At 36.5% G+C, this 26,076-nt stretch overlaps 2 protein-coding genes across 2 annotated transcripts in view; both read left to right on the plus strand.

The window, feature by feature from the left end:
• The window catches only part of LOC128116910 (uncharacterized), a 280,495-nt gene extending 270,512 nt beyond the window's left edge, over window positions 1–9,983 (plus strand). The window contains exon 8 of the mRNA XM_052748571.1: window positions 9,465–9,983. Coding sequence (XP_052604531.1) covers window positions 9,465–9,983 — 519 coding nt within the window. The remainder of the gene's footprint in view (window positions 1–9,464) is intronic.
• Window positions 9,984–13,888: 3,905 nt separating this feature from the next.
• Window positions 13,889–26,076, plus strand: part of LOC128108400 (uncharacterized) — a 74,462-nt gene continuing 62,274 nt past the window's right edge. The window contains exon 1 of the mRNA XM_052734899.1: window positions 13,889–13,925. Coding sequence (XP_052590859.1) covers window positions 13,923–13,925 — 3 coding nt within the window. The 5' untranslated portion in view covers window positions 13,889–13,922. The remainder of the gene's footprint in view (window positions 13,926–26,076) is intronic.

Below are 26,076 nucleotides of genomic sequence, written 5' to 3' on the forward strand. Positions count from 1 at the left end.
GTTTAGAGATTATCTTCTACTAATTAAATACTTCTAAAAATTTCCTTTAAAACAGGAGTGGCAAACAGGAAAAGGTCAGCATGATCAAAAATTAAATTGGCATTGCTGGCTATTTCAGTGTTGATATTGTGGTTATCACTGCTGAAAAACATTATCACAGCATTGTGCTCATGTTTTCTTTTTAGAAGATAGAAAGCCAGTTATTTCTCTGTTAGAAACTATTGCTGAAACAACAGCAGAAATAATTAAGAATGATTATTTTTTATCCAGTAAAAACCACTATTTTTAAGTGATAAATGCTCATATGACACCCAAATAGACTGACAGGAAAGAGATTAAGTTGGTGATAGATTTTAAGAAGTTTAGTTTGTGTGTGTGTGTGTGTGTGTGTGTGTGAGTGTGTGTGTGTGTTTCCCAGTAAAAAAGTAAGCTACTTCACTAGGTATTGTATTTTACATACATGTTGTATCTTTATTTTATGATTTATGATAGATACATGCATCTCTAAACATTACATGGTTTCTCATTTAAAACAAATGAAATTTGGGGCCACTGAAAATATTTTATCACTTGATTTGAAATGTCACATATTTATGACAATTTTTAATAATATATTGTTTTAAATAATAAAGCTCAGACTAGAAATTTTTAAAAACAAATATAATTTAACTACTTTGCAGCAAACTCAATTACAAAGAACAATTCTTAATCATTGAAAAATATGCAAAATATAATAGATGCCAATTTATTTTTGTCAGTGATTATTTAATTAAATTCCAGTATGATTAGTCTTCATTATTTCAAACTCAAATAATTAGTAATTTATGATAATTCAGAATTGATTGTCCTAAATATTATTTTGATATTATTTAAAAGAGGTTAGTTCTTATAGATAAATTCATAGTAGGAAACCTGTTTCAAAGCAACTCTCCAAGTTTGAAACTGTCAACTACAAACCCCACAAAAATCCATTTTAAAATTATTTTTGAAAATCTATTTTAGGATGGCTAGAGAAATGGCTTGGTGGTTAAGAATACTTACTACTTTTGCAAAGGACCCAGATTCACTCCCCAGAACTCACATGGTGGCTCACAACCATCAGTAATTCTAATTCCAAAGAACCAAATACCTCTTCTGACCACCATGGGCACCAGGAATGCACTGGGATTTATACATATAGGCAGGCAAAACACTAATATATATAAAATAAAGATGAACAGATCTTTCAGAAATCTAGTTCAGTTGGTAGAATATTTGCCTACTATGCACAATGCCTTGAGTTCAATCCTCAGCAGTATAAAACTTGATGTAGTAGCGTGTGTAGGTAATCCTAACTTTTAGGAAGCAGAAAAAAATAAGATCATCCTTAGCCACTCCAGAGTCCGCTTGAGTTATATGAGGCCATTTCTCAAAATCTCTGAATTCTGTCTTATACTGTCAGTAAAGTAATTCACAAGTGTCTTCTACATGACATTGGTTTATATATGGGAAAGCTAGATGCAGAGAGGTGTAGGAGGAGAATTTAGCTGACTTTATTTATTTTATTTTATTTTATTTTACAATATAATTTAATTCTACATATCAACCACGGATTCCCTTGTTCTCCCCCCTATGGCCCCCCTTATCTTCCCCCCAGCCCACCCCCTATTCCCACCTCCTCCAGGGCAAAGCCTCCCCCGAGGACTGAGATCAACCTGGTAGACTCAGTCCAGGCAGGTCCAGTCCCCCCTCCTCCCAGGCCGAGCCAAGCAATCCTGCATAGGCCCCAGATTTCAAACAGCCAACTCATGCACTGAGCACAGGACCCGGTCCCACTGCCTGGATGCCTCCCAAACAGATCAAGCCAATCAACTGTCTCACCCATTCAGAGGGCCTGATCCAGTGGGGACCCCTCAGCCATTGGTTCATAGTTCATGTGTTTCCATTCGTTTGGCTATTTGTCCCTGTGCTTTATCCAACCTTGGTCTCAACAATTCTCGCTCACATAAACCCTCCTCTTTCTTGCCAATTGGACTCCCAGAGCTCCACCCGGGGCCTAGCCATGGATCTCTGCATCCAGATCCCTCAGTAGTTGGATGGGGTTTCTAGCACGACAATTAGGGTGTTTGGCCATCCCATCACCAGAGTAGGTCAGTTCGGGGTGTATCTCGACCATTGTCTAGCTGACTTTATTTTTTTTGTTTTGGTATTGTCCACACGTAGCTTTGATATCTTGAACATGTTATTTACTACAATGTTTTTTATTTTCTCCACCTATAAAATGAAGCATTTATAAAATTTCAAGACTCCTTGTAGCAATTTCTATGTCCTAAAACAACTAAGAAAAAGTTGTTAGGCAAAATAAATAATTTTTACTATTAATTTAAATTATTTCCTATAATTATTCTGAAGTAATCAAAATACAATAATATCAATAGTAGCATTTAACTACTCTGCACAAATATTGCCCTTGCCTCTACTTCTATCACACATCAGGAATGCTTCCCTTGTGTTCCACATTTTCTAGACAGCCTTGATTCTTAACATTAAACTTTATGAATTTTCAACATGATTCTGTGCGATCACCCATAGGGTCTTATGCAACTGCCATGGTTTTATATGACTCTTCCAGTTAGGCTGTAGGAAAACTGCTTTTATTACTGAAACAACCAAATAGAGGGCATCAAAATAAAAAAAAAACTATGAATGTCAGTAAATGAATAATGATAGAGAACAGGGTCCTAGTCACTTTGTCAGCTAACTCTGGTATAGGAGATAACAGGAAACAGTGAGTTCACAGAAAATTTGGTGAAGCATTATAACAACATTGCCTTCATTTGTTTGTATTTTAATATTTATTTCCCAGATTCAATACTGTAATTTAGCTCAACTGGGATTAATAGACTATATTATTGAATGTGTCTGTATGCCTGAGAATTTCCATTTAAACAGATGTTTGGCCATTAGGAAGATTTGTACAGACTTCCTTAATAATACCTATTATTCATTCTTTAATCAATCATTGATTACATTTTCTGTATTTTTACTTCATATTCTGAAAATATATTTTATTTATTCAATTTAAAAAATGATGTGTTGTATTTTATTATTTAAATTCTAGTCATATATTGCAAGAATGATAGTATTAATTGAGATACAATGATGAATGCTTCTCGACAAAGCATCTTAAAAATGGTATATGTTTGTAACTTGTATACACTGGACATTCTGACTACAACTTTGATATGTCCACTGAATGATTGTCATCCAGGAGCATTTTAATTTAAGTGTTTCTGTCTGACAATGGTAGAGAAGGATCTTAAATATTTAATTATTTCTGACAATAGGTAAGATAGTTAAATATCCATAGAGTTATACAAATACATTTATAGCACTTATTTTACAGTGGTTTATAGGAATTGAGTTCATTGGAATTCATAACAATGTTTAATGCAGAGATGTATATATACTCACTTCTAAAGAAATTAGTGCTAAAATAATCTTGTACATAACTTATTCCTTTATAATTCAGCTCAGAATGGGATATGCACCACAACTTATAATAACTAATTTTCACTTCATTTTTTAAAGGCACTTTATAGTACTGAGAATGCAGACTTTCAGAATCAGAATGGTAGGGTTTCCATTTTGATTACTTAACACTTGCTACCATGAAAAAGTTAGTTCATCACTCTGTCTTTATTTTACTTACCTATAGCGTGAAGATAACAGTATCTACTTCATGGAGAATCTGTGAGTGTTAAATGAGTCACCAGGTGAAAAGCACTTGAATAGCAGCCACTTTATTCTGGTTATATATTAACCAGTCTCTATTCTACATCTTTGTCCATGTTGGGATATTCGTTGGCTTAATCTTGTGCAAGTCGTGGGCTTGCAGTCCCAATTACTCTTGAGTTCCTGTGTGCAGTTGCACTCTCATGTCCTGCAAATACTGTTTTGATTCCAGGCACGCACTCCCTCCAAATCTTACAGTCTTTTCATCCCCTCTTCTATGATGATTCCTTAGCATTCGAGGGAGAGGGTGTGATATAGATATCCCATGTAGGCCTGAGCAGTCCATAGTCTCTCAGCCTTTGTATGTTACCTACCTGTAGATCTCTGCTAATTATCATCTACTGCTAAAGAAGCTCCTCTCAAGAAAGATGAGAGATACACTAATGTATGAGTATAAAGATAAGAACTTAGAAGAGAGCTTATTATTAATTTATCATAATTTATCAGAATAATTGGAGGACAAGGTTCTTTCCTAGGGCCTATGACCTAGCTAGCCATGGACTTTTGACCCAGTTAATGGTATCAGAAATGTACTCTATCATGTGGAGTGGGCTTTAAAATCCAATCAGAAAGTGGCTATTACTCCTATTACTTTTGCACTATTACTGCACCTGTGGGTGTATCTCAACAGGGATCATAGCTTGATAAGACTGATTGTGACTTTTCTCACCCAGTAGCTTGCATAGAAACTTCAAGAACTGTGAAAGATAGCTAGTAGATTTGAAAATCTGGGACAGATTTTCCAAGTCCTATGACTCAGGTGTGTGGTGTCTTTAGCAACAAGGTCGTATTGATGAGTTCTGAAGGGTAACCAAGAAAAATGTAGTAGTATGTCATTTGGTAGAGGAGGTCTATGGGCCACACTGACAAACAATTTGAAAAGAGAGAACCCATTACCTGGCACTGGACTTTAGTTTTTGATAACCTATGCCCCTCCCTGTTATAGGGTAATTCCATTTATATATATGGAAACTTCCACAGTAGTAGGTTTATATATGGCATTTTCAAAGATCTTTAGTGTTAGTTATCCTTCTCCACACTCCTCCTCTACCCTGTGTTCCTAATCCCCACACCATATCCCTTCTTGTTACATTATTTTCCTTTCTCCCTTCATTCCACCTGGAGTTCCAATAGAAAGACAGAATGATATTGGTGCAGAACAGTATTCAAATTAGTAAGTACCAAAGAGCCTTTTTTGTGATGTCTGTTCTGTACTTGTTTCTCTTTAACCAGCTATCATATAGTAACTATAGTTTACAAAACTGTCAGCATATCTACTCATACAATGTATGCAAAACTATAGCCATCAGTAAACATTACTCTCAGAGTTGTTATACCAATACCAATATAGTCCAGATGAGAAAACTCAATATATATTATAATCCTCTTTCTTCATAGAGTGTAGTCACCAAAATTATGTATTATATCAGCATGGTTATGTTATAAATTAGATAAACTAATAAATACCTTGCTTGTTTTACTTGAAATCAGTTTCAGACCATTTATTTTTAAAATACATTTACTTAATTTTACTTTTAAAGTATAAGCTATATACATAATTTAAAAAACAAAACCTATATATGGTTTACTCAAAAAGCGTCAATCTCCTCTTAATTACCTGTGTTTCATTTGTAGCTAGAATTTTCCTGCCTGGCCCACAGTCAGGACAAATCTCTCTCACCTGCCAGTCCCACAGCCGCTCAGACCCAACCAAGTAAACACAGAGACTTATATTGCTTATAAACTGTATGGCCATGCCAGGCTTCTTGCTAACTGTTCTTATATCTTAAACTAATCCATTTCTATAAATCTATACCTTGCCACGTGGCTCGTGGCTTACTGGCATCTTCACATGCTGCTTGTCATGGTGAGGGCTGGCAGTGTCTCTCTGAATCAGCCTTCCACTTCCCAGAATTCTCTTCTCTGCTTGTCCCACCTATCCTACCTGCCTGGCTACTGGCCAATCAGTGTTTTATTTACTAACCAATCAGAGCAACATATTTGACATACAGAACATCCCACAGCACTTCCCCTTTTCTTTTTTTCAAAAAGGAAGGTTTTAACCTTAACCTAGTAAAATTACATATAATTTGGGAATTTGGGCGTAGCTTCTCTTACTACTTCCTGCTGGAGGGGGGCGCTGTATCTTATGGGGATACAAAGAAAATTTTAGGATTATGGAATAGTCCATGAGGCTGTATTGTCTGAGCCAGTTGCCTTCAAACCATTCTGGATGTTGGATCATCTGGGCCATGGTGTCATCGGAGACCTTTCAGGGGGTCTTGGCTGGTCAAACCTGATGTATCTTAATCTGGAACAAATCCATAGCCTCTTGCTTTCTGTGGAAACAAAAGCAGAGACTCTTTTCCAAAGCAACCTATCCTTATATCCAAATTTTGAAGTCAAGGTGTCTTTAAAATATACATATTGGTTTAACTCAACATCTTTTACGATCAAATGTTTTTTTGCAGTTAAAAATCCCAAAGACAACATAATCCAGATTCTCTGTGTAATATTCATCTTTACGTGGCTTATTTTTATATTAATTTTACTGTCTCTTTAAAGACTTTATTTTTTAAAACTATGTATTTGATTATATAACTTTATATATCACCTCTTTTGTCTCTTTCAAGCCTATGTATATTTTACACACATTGTAAACTATTACATCTGAATCTGTCTTATTGTGAATCTATTGCTTTAAACTGCAGCATTTTTTTTTGCAATACAATTCAGTTCTACATATCAGCCACGGATTCCCTTGTTATCCCCCCTCCCGCCCCCCATTCCCATCTCCTCCAGGGCAAAGCCTTCCCTGCGGACTGAGATCAACCTGGTAGACTCAGTCCAGGTAGGTCCAGTCCCCTCCTCCCAGGCCGAGCCAAGCAATCCTGCATAGGCCCCAGGTTTCAAACAGCCAACTCATGCAATGAGCACAGGACCCAGTCCCACTGCCTGGATGCCTCCCAAACAGATCAAGCCAATCAACTGTCTCATCCATTCAGAGGGCCTGATCCAGTTGGTGACCCCTCAGCCATTGGTTCATAGTTCATGTGTTTCCATTCGTTTGACTATTTGTCCCTATGCTTTATTCAACCTTGGTCTCAACAATTCTCGCTCATACAAACCCTCCTCATTCTCGCTAATTGGACTCCCAGAGATCCACCCGGGGCCTAGTCATGGATCTCTGCATCCAGATCCCTCAGTAGTTGGATGAGATTTCTAGCACGACAATTAGGGTGTTTGGCCATCCCATTACCAGAGTAGGTCAGTTTGGGCTGTCTCTCGACCATTGCCAGCAGTCTGTTGTGTGGGTATCTTTGTGGATTTCTGTGGGCTTCTCTAGCACTTTGCTTCTTCCTATTCTCATGTGGTCTTCATTTACCATGGTCTCCTATTCCTTGTTCTCCCTCTCTGTTGTTGATCCAGCTGGGATCTCCCGCTCCCCCAAGCTCTCTTTCCCTCGACCCTCACCCTTCACTACCCCCACTCATGTCCAGGGTGTTCATGTAGATCTCATTCCATATCTCTGTCATTGGGTGATCCCCGTGTCTTTCTTGGGGACCTGTTTTCCAGGTAGCCTCCCTGGTGATGTGAGTAGCAGTCCAGTCATCCTTGTTCTACATCTAATATCCTGCTATGAGTGAGTACATACCATGTTTGTCTTTCTGAGTCTGGGTTACCTCACTCAGGATGATTTTTTCTAGATCCATCCATTTGTCTGCAAACCTCATGATGTCATTGCTTTTCTCTGCTGAGTAGTATTCCATTGTGTATATGTACCACATTTTGTTTATCCATTCTTCAGTTGAAGGGCATCTAGGTTGTTTCCATGTTCTGGCTATTGCAAACAATGCTGATATGAACATAGCTGAACAAGTGCTCTTGTTGTGTGGTTGAGCATTCCTTGGGTACATGCCCAAGAGTGGTACAGCTGGATCTTGGGGGAGATGAATTCCCAATTTTCTAAGAAAGCACCATATTGATTTCCAAAGTGGTTGTACAAGCTTGCATTCCCACCAGCAGTGGAGGAGAGTTCCCCTAGCTCCTCATCCTCTCCAGCATAAGGTGTCTTCAGTGTTTTTGATCTTAGCCATTCTGACAGGCATAAGGTGGTATCTCAGAGTTGTTTTGATTTGCATTTCCCTGATGATTAGGCATGTTGAGCAATTCCTTAAATGTCTTTCAGCCATTTGAGTTTCCTCTGTTGAGAATTCTCTGTTTAGTTCTATAGCCCATTTATTAATTGGACTGTTGGGCATTTTGATGTCTAATTTCTTGAGTTCCTTATATATTCTGGATATCAGTCCTCTGTCAGATGTGGGGTTGGTGAAGATCTTTTCCCATTCTGTAGGCTGTCGCTTTGCCTTGTTGACCGTATCCTTTGCTCTACAAAAGCTTCTCAGTTTCAAGAGGTCCCATTGATTGATTGTTTCTCTCAGTGTCTGTGCTACTGGTATTCTATTTAGGAAATGGTCTCCTATGCCAATAAACTGCAGCATTTTTAAGACTGAAATGGCGCTATGGCTGCTGGCTCCAACCACCTCAGCTTCCCAACATGGCGGTGGTACATTTACCGCCAGCTCTGGGAGCTATCATGGGTCTATGCTTTTATCCAAGCAACGTGTAGCCCAGAAACCAATTTTTTTGTTTTGTACTAGCAAAGGCTAAATCCACCACGCAGCTTAAGGTGCCACTTGCAGAGGTCTCATTCCCGCCATACTGCAGGTCGAGCGCACACGCTAGGAACCCACCAGTAGCTCAAACTGGCAGGCTGCCGCTCATTTGAGAGAGACAATTAGGAAGCTGTTTTTAGCTCCGTTGTAGAATCTTTTCTCAGGTTTTAGGTGGAAACTCTTGCCAACTCATTGGGCACCATTTGTAGCTAGAGTTTTCCTGCCTGGCCCATAGTCAGGACAAATCTCTCTCACCCGCCAGTCCCACAGCCGCTCAGACCCAACCAAGTAAACACAGAGACTTATATTGCTTACAAACTGTATGGCCGTGGCAAGCTTCTTGCTAACTGTTCTTATATCTTAAACTAATCCATTTCTATAAATCTATACCTTGCTATGTGGCTCGTGGCTTACCGGCATCTTCACCTGCTTGTCATGTTGGCGGCTGGCAGTGTCTCTCTGACTCAGCCTTCCACTTCCCAGAATTCTCTGCTTGTCCCGCCTATCCTTCCTGCCTGGCTACTGGCCAATCAGTGTTTTATTTACTAACCAATCAGAGCAACATATTTTGATACAGAACATCCCACAGCACTTCATTATTACTTTTCTGCTTCAAGTGTGTATCCTGATTTTTGCTTTCCTCTGTTTCTCTTTTCAAAATAAAGTTGTATACAAGAAAATGGTTGTTTGAAATGCTTGAACAAAAAGTTGTGAAATAACTTTTTTTATATTTAAAATTTTTTAAATTCATGCCAGAACAGTTACCAAGTTCTTAATAAATGTTTTCTGTCTAAAAACTTGTATGATTTCTTCACAGGCTGAAAAAGTACACAAAGCTATTCATCTTTTTCTTCAAACTTTGTTGAAATTGAAACAAGTTGTACAAATAAACTCAAATAATCTAAGTATTTTGAAATCCAACCTTTATTTTTACTTAGACACTCTTAGGAATCTTAACTCTGAATTTTAGTAGCTGAACAGTTAACCCTTTGTTCTTCTCTTTGTTTTATTCAGTTGCTTGACAACTACAGAAGTGCTTCAAGAGGTGAAGGGGGATCTTTGGCAGTACCTATGAGAGAAATTAGTAGAAGATCTTCTGAGATACCAGTTTGGAGATCAGCAGAGCGATCTGCTTGGGGACCTGAAGGAGGACGACCTGTCAGATTTGAAAGGGGTTATGCTGTAAATCCTGCTAGAGATCTTTCTATGATGCCTGCTCAAGGACATGCAATGATTCCTGCAAGGGGCCGTTCTGTGAGTCCTGCAAGAGGATACTCTGAGAGATGTGGTAGAGAACGTGCTGTGAGTCTTACAAGAGGATACACTAAGAGACAAGCAAGGTCAAGAACCATGAGTCCTTTCAGGATGCATGCTGTGAGTTCTGCACAGGAAACTACTCTGCAACCAGCACAAAGATGTCCCGTGAGACGTGAAGAAGAATTTATTCTGGGAGCTGCAGTGGGGCTTACTGTGAAACCAGCAGAAAGATATGATGAAGAAACTTCTAAACTTACCAGACAATCTACCCAGTAAGTTTCTTTCAAGTGACTTTACAATAACATGCCCAATATATATTATATCTCTAAAGTAAGGTTGGATTTTTCACATGAATACATTTATGACTGTAAGTATAAAGGTACATTATATAGGGATTATTTTAAGAACTTAAAGGAATTCAGTAAAGGAAATATTTCAGACTGTGTTTACTTTCGCATTTCTTTCATTTGAGGATAGTGTATGAAGTGAAAAGGAACAATGTATTCGACATTTCCAGAAAAATGACAAAACATTTAAAAACAGATAAATTGATCTTCCAGAAATATAGTCATTTTATGTTTTATATCTCCACAAACATTAAGCAATAAAATCATTTCATCATCTCCTTATATTCAAAAGGCAAAAGTGGCCATACATAAAGTGGTAAGATAATAGTTGAAAACGGCTTATAGAGTTATTTAAAGTGATGTTTATCATCTCTTAAGCAACATTATAAAGCTTCAGAATTCACCAAAAGCATCAAGTGTCTCTAAGGGTTTTATTTTTTTTCCTCCATATTGTAATATCCTATATATAAGGTACTAAATTGTGTAACATAAATCAGTGTGTTTTATTACTGTAAAATCAATGTTTTATTCATAGTTTTGTTATATGAAAAATATTTGGCATCAAATACCACACCCCAAGGCAGATTTCTAAACCAGAATCTAGCTCTAAAACTCTGTTGGAAACAAGTTTTTTTCCCCTCAGGCTTTCTGCCATTTTTAGTATGTGCTTTATTGATCAGTTACCAATTTAGAGAGAAAAATACTCTTTGAAATATCAGTTCTACCTACTGAAGAACTGCAAAATATATCTGAATTAAAGCCATTTGTTATTCATTAGTATATTAGTAGGAGAGCCTTTCAGTTTTCAAGAGTAACTTTTGTTCATGTTACATTGACTTTAAAAATTATTAATTATTAATTATTTAAGGCTGCAAAGGCAGAGGGCAGATACTAGTAGATGAGGAGATAAGTGGGATCAGAATGCATGATGTGAAATCCATAAAGAATCGAAGTTTAAATATTATTAAAAGTTTTTAAAATTACCCTTAGCAAAGTGAAACTGTTTTTATTTTTTCACATCTTTAATTAAAATCTAGTTATATTAAATTTCCCTTTCTCTTTCCTTCCTCCAGCTCCTCCCAAGTCTCCTTCTTTGTAATCTTTCCATGTGTTCCATATTGATAGCCTCTTCTATATGTATATATGTATATGCATAAATATATACAAATAATGCATATATATGTATACATATACATATGTGTATGTATGTATACATATGTATGTATATGTTTAAGAGATACATACATACAGGAGGGGGAGGCTATATATGTATATGTGTATATGTGTACATGTATGTGTATATATGTGTGTGATTTATACATATGTTGTATATATGCCAAATATAGAAACAAATCTGTGCCTTGTGTGTATATGGTTTGAGGGATGATTATTTTAGTTTGGACAGACAATTAGAAAGCTCATCCCTGAGAGAGGTTACCTCTGCATCTCTCAGCAGTCATCACTTGCCTGTAGTTTCTTGTCTAATGGAGTGATTCTGAGATTTTACCCCTTCCTTGTTAATGTGAATATTTAACTGTTGGTGAAATTTCAAATGTAAAACTGATAGCAGGAAGACATGCCAAAACCAGCTTTTCAATAGAGTCAATCCAGAAATATTGACTTACCCTTCAGAACTTCATGGACATTAATTAAAACCTCACAAACTTTGACATTTTGGGCTAAATAGTAGGTACTCATTTAGGGCTGACCATTTGTTATTGGATAAGCAATTGGTATGCTCTCCTAGAGAAAAATATTTCTCCCACTCTCAGCATTCCTAAGTTGCCTATAGCCCTCATCGACTTGATCTGTTGTTGTTGTCCTTGTTTAACTCATGTTTAGGCAGAATGATGGTGAGGCTGTGTGGTTGTAGCTTCTGACATTTCTAGGAGTCACAGTCTCACAGAAAAATCACTGACCCTCTCTGGATCTTAGAATCTTTCCATTCCCTCTTCTACAATGTTCCTTGTACCTTAGGTGCAGGACTGTTTTGTAGATGTGTCCGTTCAGACTGGACTTGACAACTCTGCATTCTGATTGGTTATGGTTTTCTGTAATGGTTTCTGTTTCTTGCAAAGAGACATTTGTTTGATGAGGTGTGAGGACCACAGTTACCTGTGAGCATAAGGACAAATATTTAGAATGTAGTAAAAGATGATGTTCTTTTAGTAAAGTGGTGGTTGTAGGTTCTCTTCTAAGACACATGTCTTCACTAGCCACAGAGAGTTGACCAGCTTTCTAGTGTAATTTCACTCTTGTTGAGTTGGCCTTACATCTAAATCTCTGTCTTAAAGCAAAAGGTATATCTAATTACACTGTTATTCTTATTAACAAGTCAGCTAAAGTGAGATGTAGTCAGGTCTACCCCACATTATTAGTAACATTGCAGGACCTAGGTTGATGAAGATACCCTCTCTTTAGGATATAACATTCTCATGGCAGATGCCAGGAGCATAAGAAGCCAGGTTACACTATGTGTTCATAGCTTCTGCTCAGACTTCTACTCACTTTTCACTAACTGAAGAAAATAACATGACTAAACCTAACAGACCAGAAAAAGATAGACTTGGCCTACATGGGAGGAGGAGAGGAATGCTTGCTAAATCATAAATTCTGCCACACTACTCAACCCTACTGCAATAATATCTACATATTGGCTATAAATATGACTTGATTTTCTCATTTCTTTATGAGATTTTTCTGTGTTGTCTTAGTTGGGGTTTCTATTGATGTGAAGAGACACCATGACCATGGCAACTCTTACAAAGGAAATAACAGTTAATTGGAGATGGCTTACATTTTCAGAGATTTAATACATTATAATCATGGTGTGACATGGTAGCATGAAGGCAAACCTGGTGCTGGAGCTGAGAGTCCTACATCTTGATAGGCAGGCAACAGGAAGTGATCTAACACATGTCCTCCAATAAAACCACACCTACTCCAACAAGGCCACACCCCTAATCGTACCATTCCCTTTGGGGACCATTTTCTTTCAAAACACCATATATGTCATGCCTGAATATAAGTATCACTGCAACAAATACTCTTTAGACCCACATCATAATATACTTTTAGATGCAAATGACAATATTGTTACTTTTTCAAATATCAGGAAGTTCTTGATAAATACTGTTGTCTAATTGCAGGCTGAATATTAAATATTTTTGTGAAATAATATCAAATATCTACCACAATTAATATGGAGTTCAGTGGCCATTTCTAATTTCTTTGACATTGCTCCATTTTTAGTAAGTTCATTACTTGATAAATTTTACTCATATATAATATCAATATATTGATTCATTATAAGTCATCTTAGACACAAGTTCAGATGCATACGTTCCTAGTAATTTCACTGTAGAGTCCCATATATTATTATGTTATTTATTTGTTGTGTAAAATCAATTTTAATAAGTAATTTTATGACTAGAAAACTATAAGATATTCCAATATTATATGAACAATAAAATGTTTTAGTTCTTATATATGTATACGTGTATAAATATATGTATATACATACATGTATAAAATATGTACTAACTTATCAAGACACTGGAATTTTCTATATTTTTTTCAAATTTTGCAATTAGAAATTGACCATGAATGTATTTCCAGGATTGTTTCCAAGGGTTGGTCTTATAAATACTTCATAACATTTTTCTATTGCCATTTGAACATTTTGTAGGAAACAAAGGGTTAGTTGTTTTCAAATTTGAAATCATGAGAATATTCCATTTTAAACTTCTATTTAATATTTTACTGCTTATTTCTGGATGACTTTTAGTGTGATTTTAAAACTTGTCTTTTTCTTGCCTTTAGGTATGCTTCTGATGATGATCCAAATGAAAGTGGATCCTCAATCATAATGGTAAAAATTACACAAATATCTGTGCTGTTTGAAAGTAACATTTTTACTAACATTGAAATCATCCTTCCAAGTCATATAGATTAATTTTTATCATTTCTGTTTGATGGATATTTATATAAATGTATAAAATATAATTGCATGCATATATTGAATAATTTTGGAAGGATACACACAAAATTATTGTCAATGGGCAAGAGGAAAGAAACACAGTTTCACTGTTTACAGTTTATACTTCTATTTTGTTTGACTAGTTTGTATAATATTTAACTTTGTCCTTTTAATACATTTATAATTTAAAAATAAATATTTCCTATGAAAATGAATATTCAAAAACATATATTATAAGCTTTGGAAATGAAGTGACCCAATTATATTTTCTCTTACTTTCCTATGGAGAAAATTAATGCTAAAGACAAATCTTAGAGTCACAAAGCATGGCTAGACAAAGATCAGGATTTACTTTTTTACCTGAGCCATCTTTTAGAGTAATTACTAGCACAAAGTTGACAGCAGAATGCCTGTTACTTTCATGAAATAAAAAAATGATAGAAATGTGTTCAAACAAACAAAAATATGAAACTATTACCTCACATATAATGGACCAGTACAAATTTGTTAAATGAAAGAAAAAATATCTAAAACTGTTAGTTTTTTCATCAGCATTTGGCAGAAATACTTCATTTTAACCACAATTATTATTACATCTGATGGTAATTTCTGTTTTCTCTTACAATGACCTGTCACAGACATAATTTCATTTGCTTATTCATTCATTCATTGATTATTTCAATTTTTGTTTGGATGTGGAGGGTTTTTTTTAGTGCTGGAGATTAAACATAGTGCTTTGTGCATGCTAATAAATCCTCTACTACTGAACCCTCAGGAGTAGTACTGTCCCTCAGCCAGGACAGAATTTTTAATTTGCCTCACTTGAACTAAACAAATCTACCTATGCACTTCTTGTTCTCACTAAGTGAAAACAATGTTAATCATAAGGAAAGCAGGAATTTGAATTTTATTAGGTGAGTTGTATGGAATACAATTTCTTTTAAAAAACATATAATTTAATTTCTTCCTTACAAGTATATTTTAAATAAGAGTCTCAAGTTTTAGTAAGAATATAGGTAGTTTTTAAAAGAATGGATATGTTCTAGTTTCATTTTAAGTCATTGAGTAGCACAAACTAGTTAATTGACACTTTTGGTGCACCAATCTGAAAACTCAGAATTAATATCAAAGCTGGAAGTTTCAACAAATTTATACACATAAATCTGACAACTCACATAAAGTAGGCTAAAACCTCAAAATATATCACTGAATTAATTTTAATTATCTTATAATTATTAAGAAAGTCCAACTTATAACTTAAAACTTTACAAAATAATCTTTAGTCACATTGTTTAACTGGAATATTCAAACCAAATGTCTAAAGGAGAATTATCACCAATTAAGAATAGTCTCTTTCAGAAAATAAAATAGGAAAAAATACTATTTCATTTATTCTTTGAAGATAGCCTTACCCTGATAATAAATCATGCCAAAGAATTTACAAAAGCAAAATTAAACTACAGACCAATATTCCTAGAAAATGTAGGTGAAGATAAATGCAAAAATATTTGACACAATATTAGCAAATCGCTAGTAATATAATAAAAATGCTACATGATCTAGTGAAATTTACTCTAGGGATGCAATTCTAGCTAAATATTTGAAAATTGACCAAATAATCCAAAATCATGCATATATTTAATCAAGTGTACAAAAATATGGCAATAAAATTATATTAATTGGTGAAGGACTGAATGTTTTCCCATTAAGATAAAAAAGAAGTATCTTCTTGTCAGTCTATCATAAAATATTAAGTATTTGAATGGTAAAAGTTAGAAAATAGTGAAAGAAATAAAAGGTCTAGCTAATATAGAAAACAGTGTATTTATAAAGTTTACCACATTGTATAAATTGTTCCAAAATTAATATTCAGATTCCATATAATACTTATACCAGCTATAAATTTTGGTATCTATAGAGAATATTATAGAATATATATAGTAAAGCAGAGAAAGCACAATAGCCAAATCAATTTTTATCACAATTTTTATTCATTTTTGAGAATTTCATAGAATGTGTTTTGATCATATTCACCACCCCTAACAACTCCTTTTCCATCCAGCACCATCCCACCTCTTACCCCTGACCCTGCTGTTTCCCTTCACACCCAATTTTATGACCTTTTTTTTAAAAAAATCAATTATAGTTGGTGATGTCCATCTTTGATATGTGGCTTTCCAGTAGAGCTTGGTCAACCTACCAGGGGCCATACCCTTAGAGAAAAGTGACTCTCTGTCTCTCCCAGTAGCTACCAATTTACAATAGCTCCTTAAATAGTGGTAGGACTAGTGTTCATCTCTAGCTGAAAGTTTTCTCTGGTCCCGCCTGGCTCCCACAGCCCCACAGTCCTGCAACCGTTAAGACCCAAATAAACACACAGAGGCTTATATTATTATTATTATTTTTTTTTTTTGGTTTTTTTTCGAGACAGGGTTTCTCTGTGTAGCTTTGCGCCTTTCCTGGTACTCGCTTTGGAGACCAGGCTGGCCTCGAACTCACAGAGATCCACCTGGCTCTGCCTCCCGAGTGCTGGGATTAAAGGCGTGCGCCACCACCGCCCGGCTTGGCTTATATTATTTTTAAAGTATGGTCATGGCAGGCTTCTTGCTAGCTAGCTCTTATATCTTAAATTAGCCCATTTCTATATATCTATACTTTGCCACATGGCTCGTGGCTTACCAGTACTTTACATCTTGTTTCTCCTGGCGGTGACTGGCAGCATCTCTGTGCTCTGGCTTTCTCCTTCCTCTCTCTCTAGTTAGAATGTCCCACCTAACCTTATTCTACCTCATCATTGGCCAAACAGCTTTATTTATCAACCAATCAGAGCAACACATATTCACAGCATACAGAACAACATCACTCATCATTCATCATACTTCTCAGTGCTAGGATTTTTCTGGCTTAAGCTTGTACAAGTCTTCTAAGTGCTGTCAGCAATTTTGAGTTAAAAAAAAGAAATTAGGAGAAATCAGCCTTCCTTTCTTCAAGACAAATGACCGAGCTATACAAAACAAAATTCCATGCCATTAATGTAGAGCTGTACACATAAATAGTAAAAAAAAAAAAAAAAAAAAAGGAAATTCAGGGACAGTGAGGTGGCTCATCAGGTAATGGTGCCTGTTGCCACATCTGATGACATGAGTTAAATCACTGGGACCCATGTGGTAGAAGATAATCAGCTCCCTAACTCTTTCAATCATGTATAGTAGCATGCATGCATGTGCCAGCACAGATGCACACACACACACACACACACACACACACACACACACACACACACACACACATATATATATATATGCACAATAAATAAATAAAATGTAATAATATAGAAAAGAAATACAGAAACTGATCTATATAAATACATCCAAAAGAAATTCAATAAAAATGCAGTCTTTCAACAAATGGTTCTGGAGTAATTGAAAATATTTAGTAAAATTATAGGCCAAAAAATAAAGACCTTGATCTAAACCTCACCCCTTTGAAATAATTCAAAATGCACCAAAGTTCTAAATGTGAAACATAAAACTTTTAGAAAGTGGTTCTTCAGAGAAAATAATTGGTTTGTAGAACTAGGAAAACATTTCTTAAGTTGACATGTGAAGGACAATCCACACATTTGATAAACTTGATCTGTTACCATTATAGACTGTTGTTTGATGAGGAAGATAGATTAAGGCATATCTGGATGAAAATAATCACAATCCACAGATGTGACATTGAACAATGATATAGAATATATAAAGCGTTATTAAAATTAGATGAGTATAAACTGTCCCATGAGAAATTTAGTACTATGCAAAAGATGGTGCTTTATTCAGGATTAACAAAGCCTGAAAGAATCCAGACCTTTTGGTGCTCATAACATTTCAGATAAATATTAAGATAATTGTGCTAAATGTTCAAAGTTTAAATAGCTAACAATACATTTATGTAATATTCTCAACCAGATCAAATTACAAAAATGGAAAATACATTAGTCTGGAGTATGGAGAGAACAGGACAGAAATCAGATGGACTGTATTTGACTATGGGAGAACAATTAGAGCAGAACCTTGTGTTGACAACTCTCTTCTGTATCTTGATTATGTTGGTCCAGTGGTCTTCAACCTTCCTAATGCTGTGACCCTTTAATATAGGCCCTCATGTTGTGGTGACCCACATCCATAAAATACTTTTGTTACTACTTCACAAATGTAGCTTTTCTACTGTTTTGAATCATAAAGTAAATAATGATATTTAGGATATCTGCTATGTGACTTCTGTCAGGTTCATGACCCACAGGTTGAGAATTGTTGACATGGACACACTGATTTTGATCTTATACTATAGTTGCACAAGATGGAGAGAAATTGTTAGACTCTTCAAATTGTAAAGTGAAAAAAATAACAGGATTTGATGATTTGGAATGAAAGGAAGATTGTCAAGAATGACTTAATTGAGGTTTCTCATTTGTACAGAAAATGCAAGAAGAGAACAAAGCAGTTACTAGAATTAAGGAAGGAACCAGAGATATTTTTAATAGGAAATATTCTAGTGTTTTTTTAAATCATCTAGGAAGATATATTCAAAATCAAGATGGTACAGGAATAATGATGAAAAAGAAAAGCAGGAAGAGAGAAGAGAAGAAGAGGAGGAGGAGGAGCAGGAGTGGAAGAAAGGGAGGCAGAACAGGAACAGAAGGGGAAAGGAAGAATGATGGGAGGAGAGAGTGTAGAAGGAGGGGAAGGGGAGAAGAAAGCAATAGAGTAAATGAGTGATAAAATTCCCTAAAACTTGGAAGATGGATTCCTCATTTATTTAAATGAATAATCCACATGGGGACCAGTCAACATAGAGCAAATGAATGACTAGTTGAAATTTCTATATTTTTTACTTTGTAATTGTTAATTATGTGAGTATAATGTAAATTACCCTTTAAGAAAAGTTAAAATCCATAATCTATCTGCAATTATTGAATTTTAGGAGAAGCTCCCTCATTAATAATATGAAATGAAATAAGAATTAATAAGAACAATTGGTGCTGGGAGGTGGTGGCACACACCTTTAATCCCAGCACTCGGGAGGCAGAGGCAGGTGGATCTCTGTGAGTTCAAGGCCAGCCTGGGCTACAGAGTGAGTTCCAGGACAGCCAGGACTAAACAGAGAGACCCTGTCTTGAAAGAAAACAAACAAACAAACAAACAAACAAAAGAGTTAAAAGTTCAAAAGGAATCCCATGTTATGGGAGGGCAAGGCTAGCGCCCCTGTACCAGCAAGAGGAAGTGCTTGCCTTTAGGAAGAAATTTCATAGAGTTGTGACAAGTTATAACCTCTGCTTATTTCCTTCATTTTTTTTCTGTAAAACTGTAGCACTATTATAGAAAAAAGCATGGAGAAACTAAATTTCTTCCCACATTTTAGTCTGGCCAAATTGTAAAGAATTCAATTTTTCTTCACAAACTTTAGTTTCCTAATTTCTTTTAAATTACAGGAAAAATGGGCAGAAGATTTGTGATTCTAAGTGCCTTGTAACAAATACACTTTCAAAATTAATTAAGACAAATATAGTCCCTTTAATGTAAATTATGCTGTATATTTGGCTGTCTATAAACCACTTAATATTAATTTATTCACTTTTGGGTCTCAACAGTAAGAGGCCCAGAATTTTAGGTCCAAAGGTCCAGGGAAGAATTAACTCAGGAATTAGTTAACTAAGTGTAATATAAAATTTTAAATTTAAAGGAATGGTGAAAATAGAGAAAGGAGATTAATTCAGTATGGTCTCATTGGAAATGGGAATATATAAGAGTTCCCATAATCCTAAATCTGGTTTGACATTAGCTTTGGGTTTAAGTAGAGAAAGAATTGGCTCAGAGGACCAGAGTTATGCATAATTAAGCAGTCCTAGTCTAGGTGTGATCTGGTTAATCATTGACTAAGTTCTAGTATTGAAAGGTGGTCGTAAGAAGCCCTTGGCATCACTTGAGGGATCAATGTGGTTCTAAGTGATGATTCTTTCTAGGATGTACCCTTATACTCACTGATAATTGTCCTCATGGCAAGGTCAGGGATGGTTGACAGGCTCTGTCTTGTTAGGGTCTACTGATTCTGGAATCCAAGTTGACTGCAGATTTAAACAAAGTCTTGTCTTTGTTTTCAACATTGAAATGGGATGAGATAGGTTAAATAGACACTTCTTGAGTGATTAATATGCATACCTTCCTAAGTAAGCAAGTGACCCAAAGTAAAGGAGACAACCACAGTATAAAGCTAGAGATTCCAAGCTTTCATAATGTTCCCAGTTACCTTGTGGACACAAGTGAAGAATCTATGTGGTTTAGCAAAACCAGCCCTTAAGTATCCATTTCAATTAGCATTGTTTCTAATAGAGAAAAAGGACAATGAACACAAAAAGTTATGACTTATCACTACTTGGGATCACATCATTTGTCCATTCCTTTTTTTTTATTTCTTCCACTTTAAAAATTTAAAGTTAAAAGCATAAATGGAGGGATTTATTTTATTAGCTATGGTCTCTCAAACACCTAGAAGAATGTTTGGCATAAACAAGCAAAAAATATTGAGTAAATGAATTAAGTTCTGTTTTCATTAGGGTTTCTGTTGCTGCAATGAAATACCATAACCAAAACACAAGTTGAGGAGAAAAGGGTTTATTCTGCTTAAGTTTCCACATCACAGTTCATAATCACAGGAAGTCAGGACAAGAACTCAAAAAAGGGCAGGAATCTGAAGGCAGGAGTTGATTCAGAAGCCATGGCTGGTGTAACAGGCTTTCTTCTGGGCTACCAACCAGCTCCCAAATCATAACACAGAGAGTTCGTATTAGTTATGAATGCTCAACCTTAGCTTATGCTCATTTCTGGCTAGCTTTTTTTCAATTTAAATTAACCTATTTCTCCTCACATACATTTGCCTTGGGGCTTTTTAACTTTCATTATGTATGTCCTACCCATGTCTAGTTGTCTGGTGGCTGCCTGGCTGCCCCTGGGCATCTTGCTTTCTTTCTCCCTCATTCTCTTCTCTCCTCTTTTCTCTCCTCTTGAGCCTAGATTCCTCCTCCTATTTATTCTTTCTGCCCACCAGGCTGCCTATCCTTATACTGCCTATCTATTGGCTGTTCAGCTTTTTATTAGACCAATCAGATGCCTTAAGCAGGCAAGGAGAAACAGCAACACATCTTTACATAATTAAATGAGCACAGCATTAAAAAAATGTAATACACCTTTATATAGTTAAACAAATATTCCACAACAGGCTTGATTCAGCCTGCTTTCTTATAGAACCCAGGACCACTAGCCAAGGGGTAGCACAAACAACAATGGGCTGGGCCTTTCCCCATAAATAACTAATTAAGAAAATGTCCTAAAGCTGTGGAGTCCCCTTTTCCTCACAGTTCATTGGCCATCAGTCCATGAGGACAAAGGGGCAGAAGCAGCAACAGAGCTTTTTATGTGGCCTGTGAACACGACAGAAATAGCCTTCCAGGAGACTGCTTCAGCAAGACAGCTCAACTTTATTCCAGAGAATAGGGGATATATATTATTGGAGATGGTATCTGGGGAATCACCTAACTTGCATTAAACAGCACACTCCTATCATAAAGCTTCTAGTTATCATATGTGGAAGCATGGTCCTACTATAAAACTCTTAGCACAATGTCTAAGTACCATATGGGCAGCAGGCAGAAAGCCCCTGCAGTGAACTGTGTCAAGGGTTGTAGTAGAGATAAGTCAGACATCTGGGCCTAAAGGCAGTCTCCAAATAGGGTCAGGTGGAGAACAGGGTGCCTTCCGGCTGGTGGGTGGAGGGAGTCCCCCATGATATTGAGCTTGGAGAGAGCTGCCAGGCCAGGGTAGACTGTAACCTCTGACCAGCAAGGCCTCCCAGAATATAGCCTGATGTTTTGGAGGCATTTTCTCCATTGAGGTTCCCTTCTTTCAGGTAACTCTAGCTTGTATCATGTTGACATAAAACTGTCTCACATAAGTTCAATTATGAACCTAGTATTCTTTGTATGCAATGTAACTTCTGACATATGACTTGTAATACTTTTATTATGTCCTTAATTTTTGGATATTCTGTTTACCTAAATTTCTATGTCTTGGTCTTCATTTTAGTAATATCATGGTCTTTTTCTTAGTATCTTCACCTGCAGGTAGAGTTTTCATTGTAGATTAACTGGGAAGAGGAAATTATTAGATCTTCATAATAATTCAACTACTAGAAATTAGTTGTAAGTCTAACTGTATGAAATAATGAGATACTGTGTTTATAAAACAAAATCAAACAAATGATTTTCCTGAGTATAAAATACAAAATTATGTTTAATAGAGATAAATTTATTTATATGTAATAAAAACTAGGAATATAAGATATTAGATGTAAAATAAAGTACTAAAATGAACATTTTGAGCCCAAACGACATTTAAATGATCTAAAACTTCTTATTCTGTTTAGTAAAACTCACTCATCAAAAGGTACATTGTAATTTATTAACTGCTGATCCATCGCTCCAGCCCCTATTCTAGAATTGTTTTTTCCTAAAAGGGTATGAAAGAATGAAAGAATTGGTGAAAGAATTCAACCTCTTTGAACTTTAGGTTCCACATACAAGAAAAGGGAGATAGATAGAATTTAAGTTTCTCAATTTCTATATATCTCAAATTGGTGACTATTATTAATGATGATGTCTTTATAGGGACAGTAACTTATTTGACCTTTATAACCATTCCCTTACTGGGATACAGGCATTGAATGAACATTGGTCGCCATCACCTGAAGTGAGCCCTTCTCCCAGTCTGACAAACTGGCTGTATCAACCTTCTAAAACTCAGAAGGATGGAATTGTTTGTTTCATGACTCTATGAATCTCTGAATAATTAAATTAAATGCAAGAAACTTTGGGCACCTGGTCTATAGAGATGGCTCAGCAGTTAACAACACTTGCTATTCTTGCAGAGGGCTTGGGTTCAGTTCACAACACCTGCATAGGAGCTCAAAAGCATCTGTAACTCCTTCTCCAGGGAATCTGATGCATTCTTCTGACCTCCATGGGCACCGGGCAAACATATAGTGCACATACATATATGCGGGCAAAACATTCACACAAAATAAAATAAAGCTAAGAAAAAAATTTAAAAGAAACTTTGGGTATCTGTTAAAAGCTATGATTATCCAGGTCATGTTGGTGCACTTCTTTAATCCTAGCATGTAGGAGACAGAGGCAAGTAGATCTCTGTAAGTTCAAGGCCATCCTGATCTACAGAGTGAGTTCCAGGGCATCCAGGACTGTTACCCAGAGAAACCATGTCTTGAAAAACAAAAAAATAAAATAAAATAAAATAAAATAAACAGATGCTAAAAGTTGAAGAAAATAATTTGTTAGTACATTATCCATAGTACAGCCATTAATGGAAGATAAAAATGAAAATAGCAAAAAAAAAGTACTTTGAAAGCATGTTAACCTATGTGTATAAGGCATACTACTTAGTATCTACCTATTTAGGACAGAGCCATAGCCCAGTTACTGCCATCCACTTATTGGCATATTGTAAAGAACCTTCTTCAAATGTTCTATGCTTAAAAATCCAATACCACTGTTGCTAGAGCCGCTCAGACCCTACCAAGTAAACACAGAGAATTATATTGGTTACAAATTGTATGGCCGTGGCAGGCTTCTTGCTAACTGTTCTTATAGCTAAAATTAATCCATTTCTATAAATCTATACCTTGCCACGTGGCTCATGGCTTACCACCATCTTCACATGCTATTTCTCATCATGGCGGCTGGCAGTGTCTCTCATTCAGCCTTCCACTTCCCAGCTTTATTCTCCTCCTTGTCTCGCCTATACTTCCTGCCTAGCCAATGGCCAATCAGTGTTTTATTTATTGACCAATCAGCAACACATTTGTCATACAGAACATCCCACAGTACTTCCCTTTTTTTTCCAAAAAGGAAGGTTTTAACCTTAACAAAGTAAAATTACATATAATTTGGGAATTTGGGCGTAGCTTCTCTTACTACTTCTTGCTGGAGGGGGGCGCTGTATCTTATGGGGAAACAAAGAAAATTTTAGGATTATGGAATAGTCCATGAGGCTGTATTGTCTGAGCCAGTTGCTTTTAAACCATTCTGGATGTTGGATCATCTGGGCCTTGGTGTCATCGGAGACCTTTCAGGGGGTCTTGGCTGATCAAACCTGATGTATCTTAATCTGGAACAAATCCATAGCCTTTGGCTTTCTGTGGGAACAAAAGCAGAGTCTCCTTTCCAAAGCAACACATCCTTACATCCAAATTTTGAAGTCAAGGTATCTTTAAAATATACATATTGGTTTAACTCAACAGCTTTTACAATCAAATGTTTTTCTGTAGTTAAAAATCCCAAAGACAACACAATCCAGATCCTCTGTGTAATATCCATCTCCACATGGCCTATTCTTTACATCAATTTCACTGTCTCTTTAAAGACTTTACTTTCCAAAACTATGTATTTGTTTATATAACTGTATATATTACCTTTTTTGTCTCTTTCAAGCCTACGTATATTTTATACACATTGTAAACTATTACATCTGAATCTGTCTTATTGTGAATCTATTGCTTTAAACTGTAGCCGCTGTGGCTGCTGGCTCCGCCCACCTCAGCTTCCCAACATGGCAGTGGTATTTTACTGCCATCTCTGGGAGCTATCATGGGTCTATGCTTTTATCCAAGGAGCGCGTAGCCCAGAAACCTCTCTTCTTGTTCTGTACTAGCAAAGGCTAAATCCACCACGCAGCTTAATGTGCCACTTACAGAGGTCTCATTCACGCCATAGGGCAGGTCGAGCACGCATGCTAGGAACCCACCAGTAGCTCAAACCGGCAGCTGCCGCTCATTTGAGAGAGACAATTAGGAAGCTGTTTTTAGCTCCATTTTAGAATCTTTTCTCAGGTTTTAGGTGGAAACTCTTGCCCCACGTTGGGCGCCATTTGTTGCTAGAGCTTTCCTGTCTGACCCACAGTCAGGACAAATCTCTGTCACCTGCCAGTCCCACAGCCACTCAGACCCGACCAAGTAAACACAGACACTTATATTGGTTACAAACTGTATGGCCGTGGAAGGCTTCTTGCTAACTGTTCTTATAGCTTAAATTAATCCATTTCTATAAATCTATACCTTGCCACGTGGCTCGTGGCTTACCAGCATCTTCACATGCTGTTTCTCCTCATGGCGGCTGGCAGTGTCTCTCTGACTCAGCCTTCCACTTCCCAGCTTTATTCTCCTCCTTGTCCTGCCTAGCCAATGGTCAATCAGTGTTTTATTTATTGACCAATCAACAACACATTTGTCATACAGAACATCCCACAGTATACCACAGTGAAAGAAGGCAATGCTTCTTGGTCTTTTGGATAATATCAAGTGAGAAATTGGACAGTTGAGGGGGGAAATGGCCAAATTTTCTGTAGAGGTGAGAAGGGATTAAGACACAAGACAAACACCACTCCAATTGAGAGTAGAATTGTAACTATCTTAATAGTATGGCAAATAATGTCAATAGTGTTTCACAGGAATCTTAACAGTTCTTATTAATAGAAACTTTTCTGGGCCAGGTATTGGGGTGAAATGCTGGATGGTCAGAGAGACCGAACAAACCACAGCTAACCTCACCTGGCCAACTTCTCAGCTGATCTTGTTTCCTCAGACTGGAAGCCTCTGTGTCCTCATCCAGAATGAATCTCAGCTGAACTGTGTTGCTCAAAGCCTAAAAACTTAACCAGTCAAATGCTTCTAGTTCCTGGTCCTCACGCCTTATATATCTTTCTGCTTTCTACCATCACTTCCTGGGATTAAAGGCGTGTGTCACCATGCCTGGCTCTTTCCAATGTGGCCTTGAACTCACAGAGATCCCAGATGGATTTCTGCCTCTGGAATGCTAGGATTAAAGGCATGAGTGCCACCATTTTCTAGCCTCTGTATCTAGTGGCTGACTGTTCTCGGACCCCAGATAAATTTATTAGGGTACACAATATTTGGGGGAAAACAATACCACCAC

Source organism: Peromyscus californicus, unplaced genomic scaffold (genome assembly GCF_007827085.1).
Source record: "Peromyscus californicus insignis strain IS unplaced genomic scaffold, ASM782708v3 Scaffold_10__1_contigs__length_136768540, whole genome shotgun sequence".
Taxonomy (NCBI): Eukaryota; Metazoa; Chordata; class Mammalia; order Rodentia; family Cricetidae; genus Peromyscus; species Peromyscus californicus.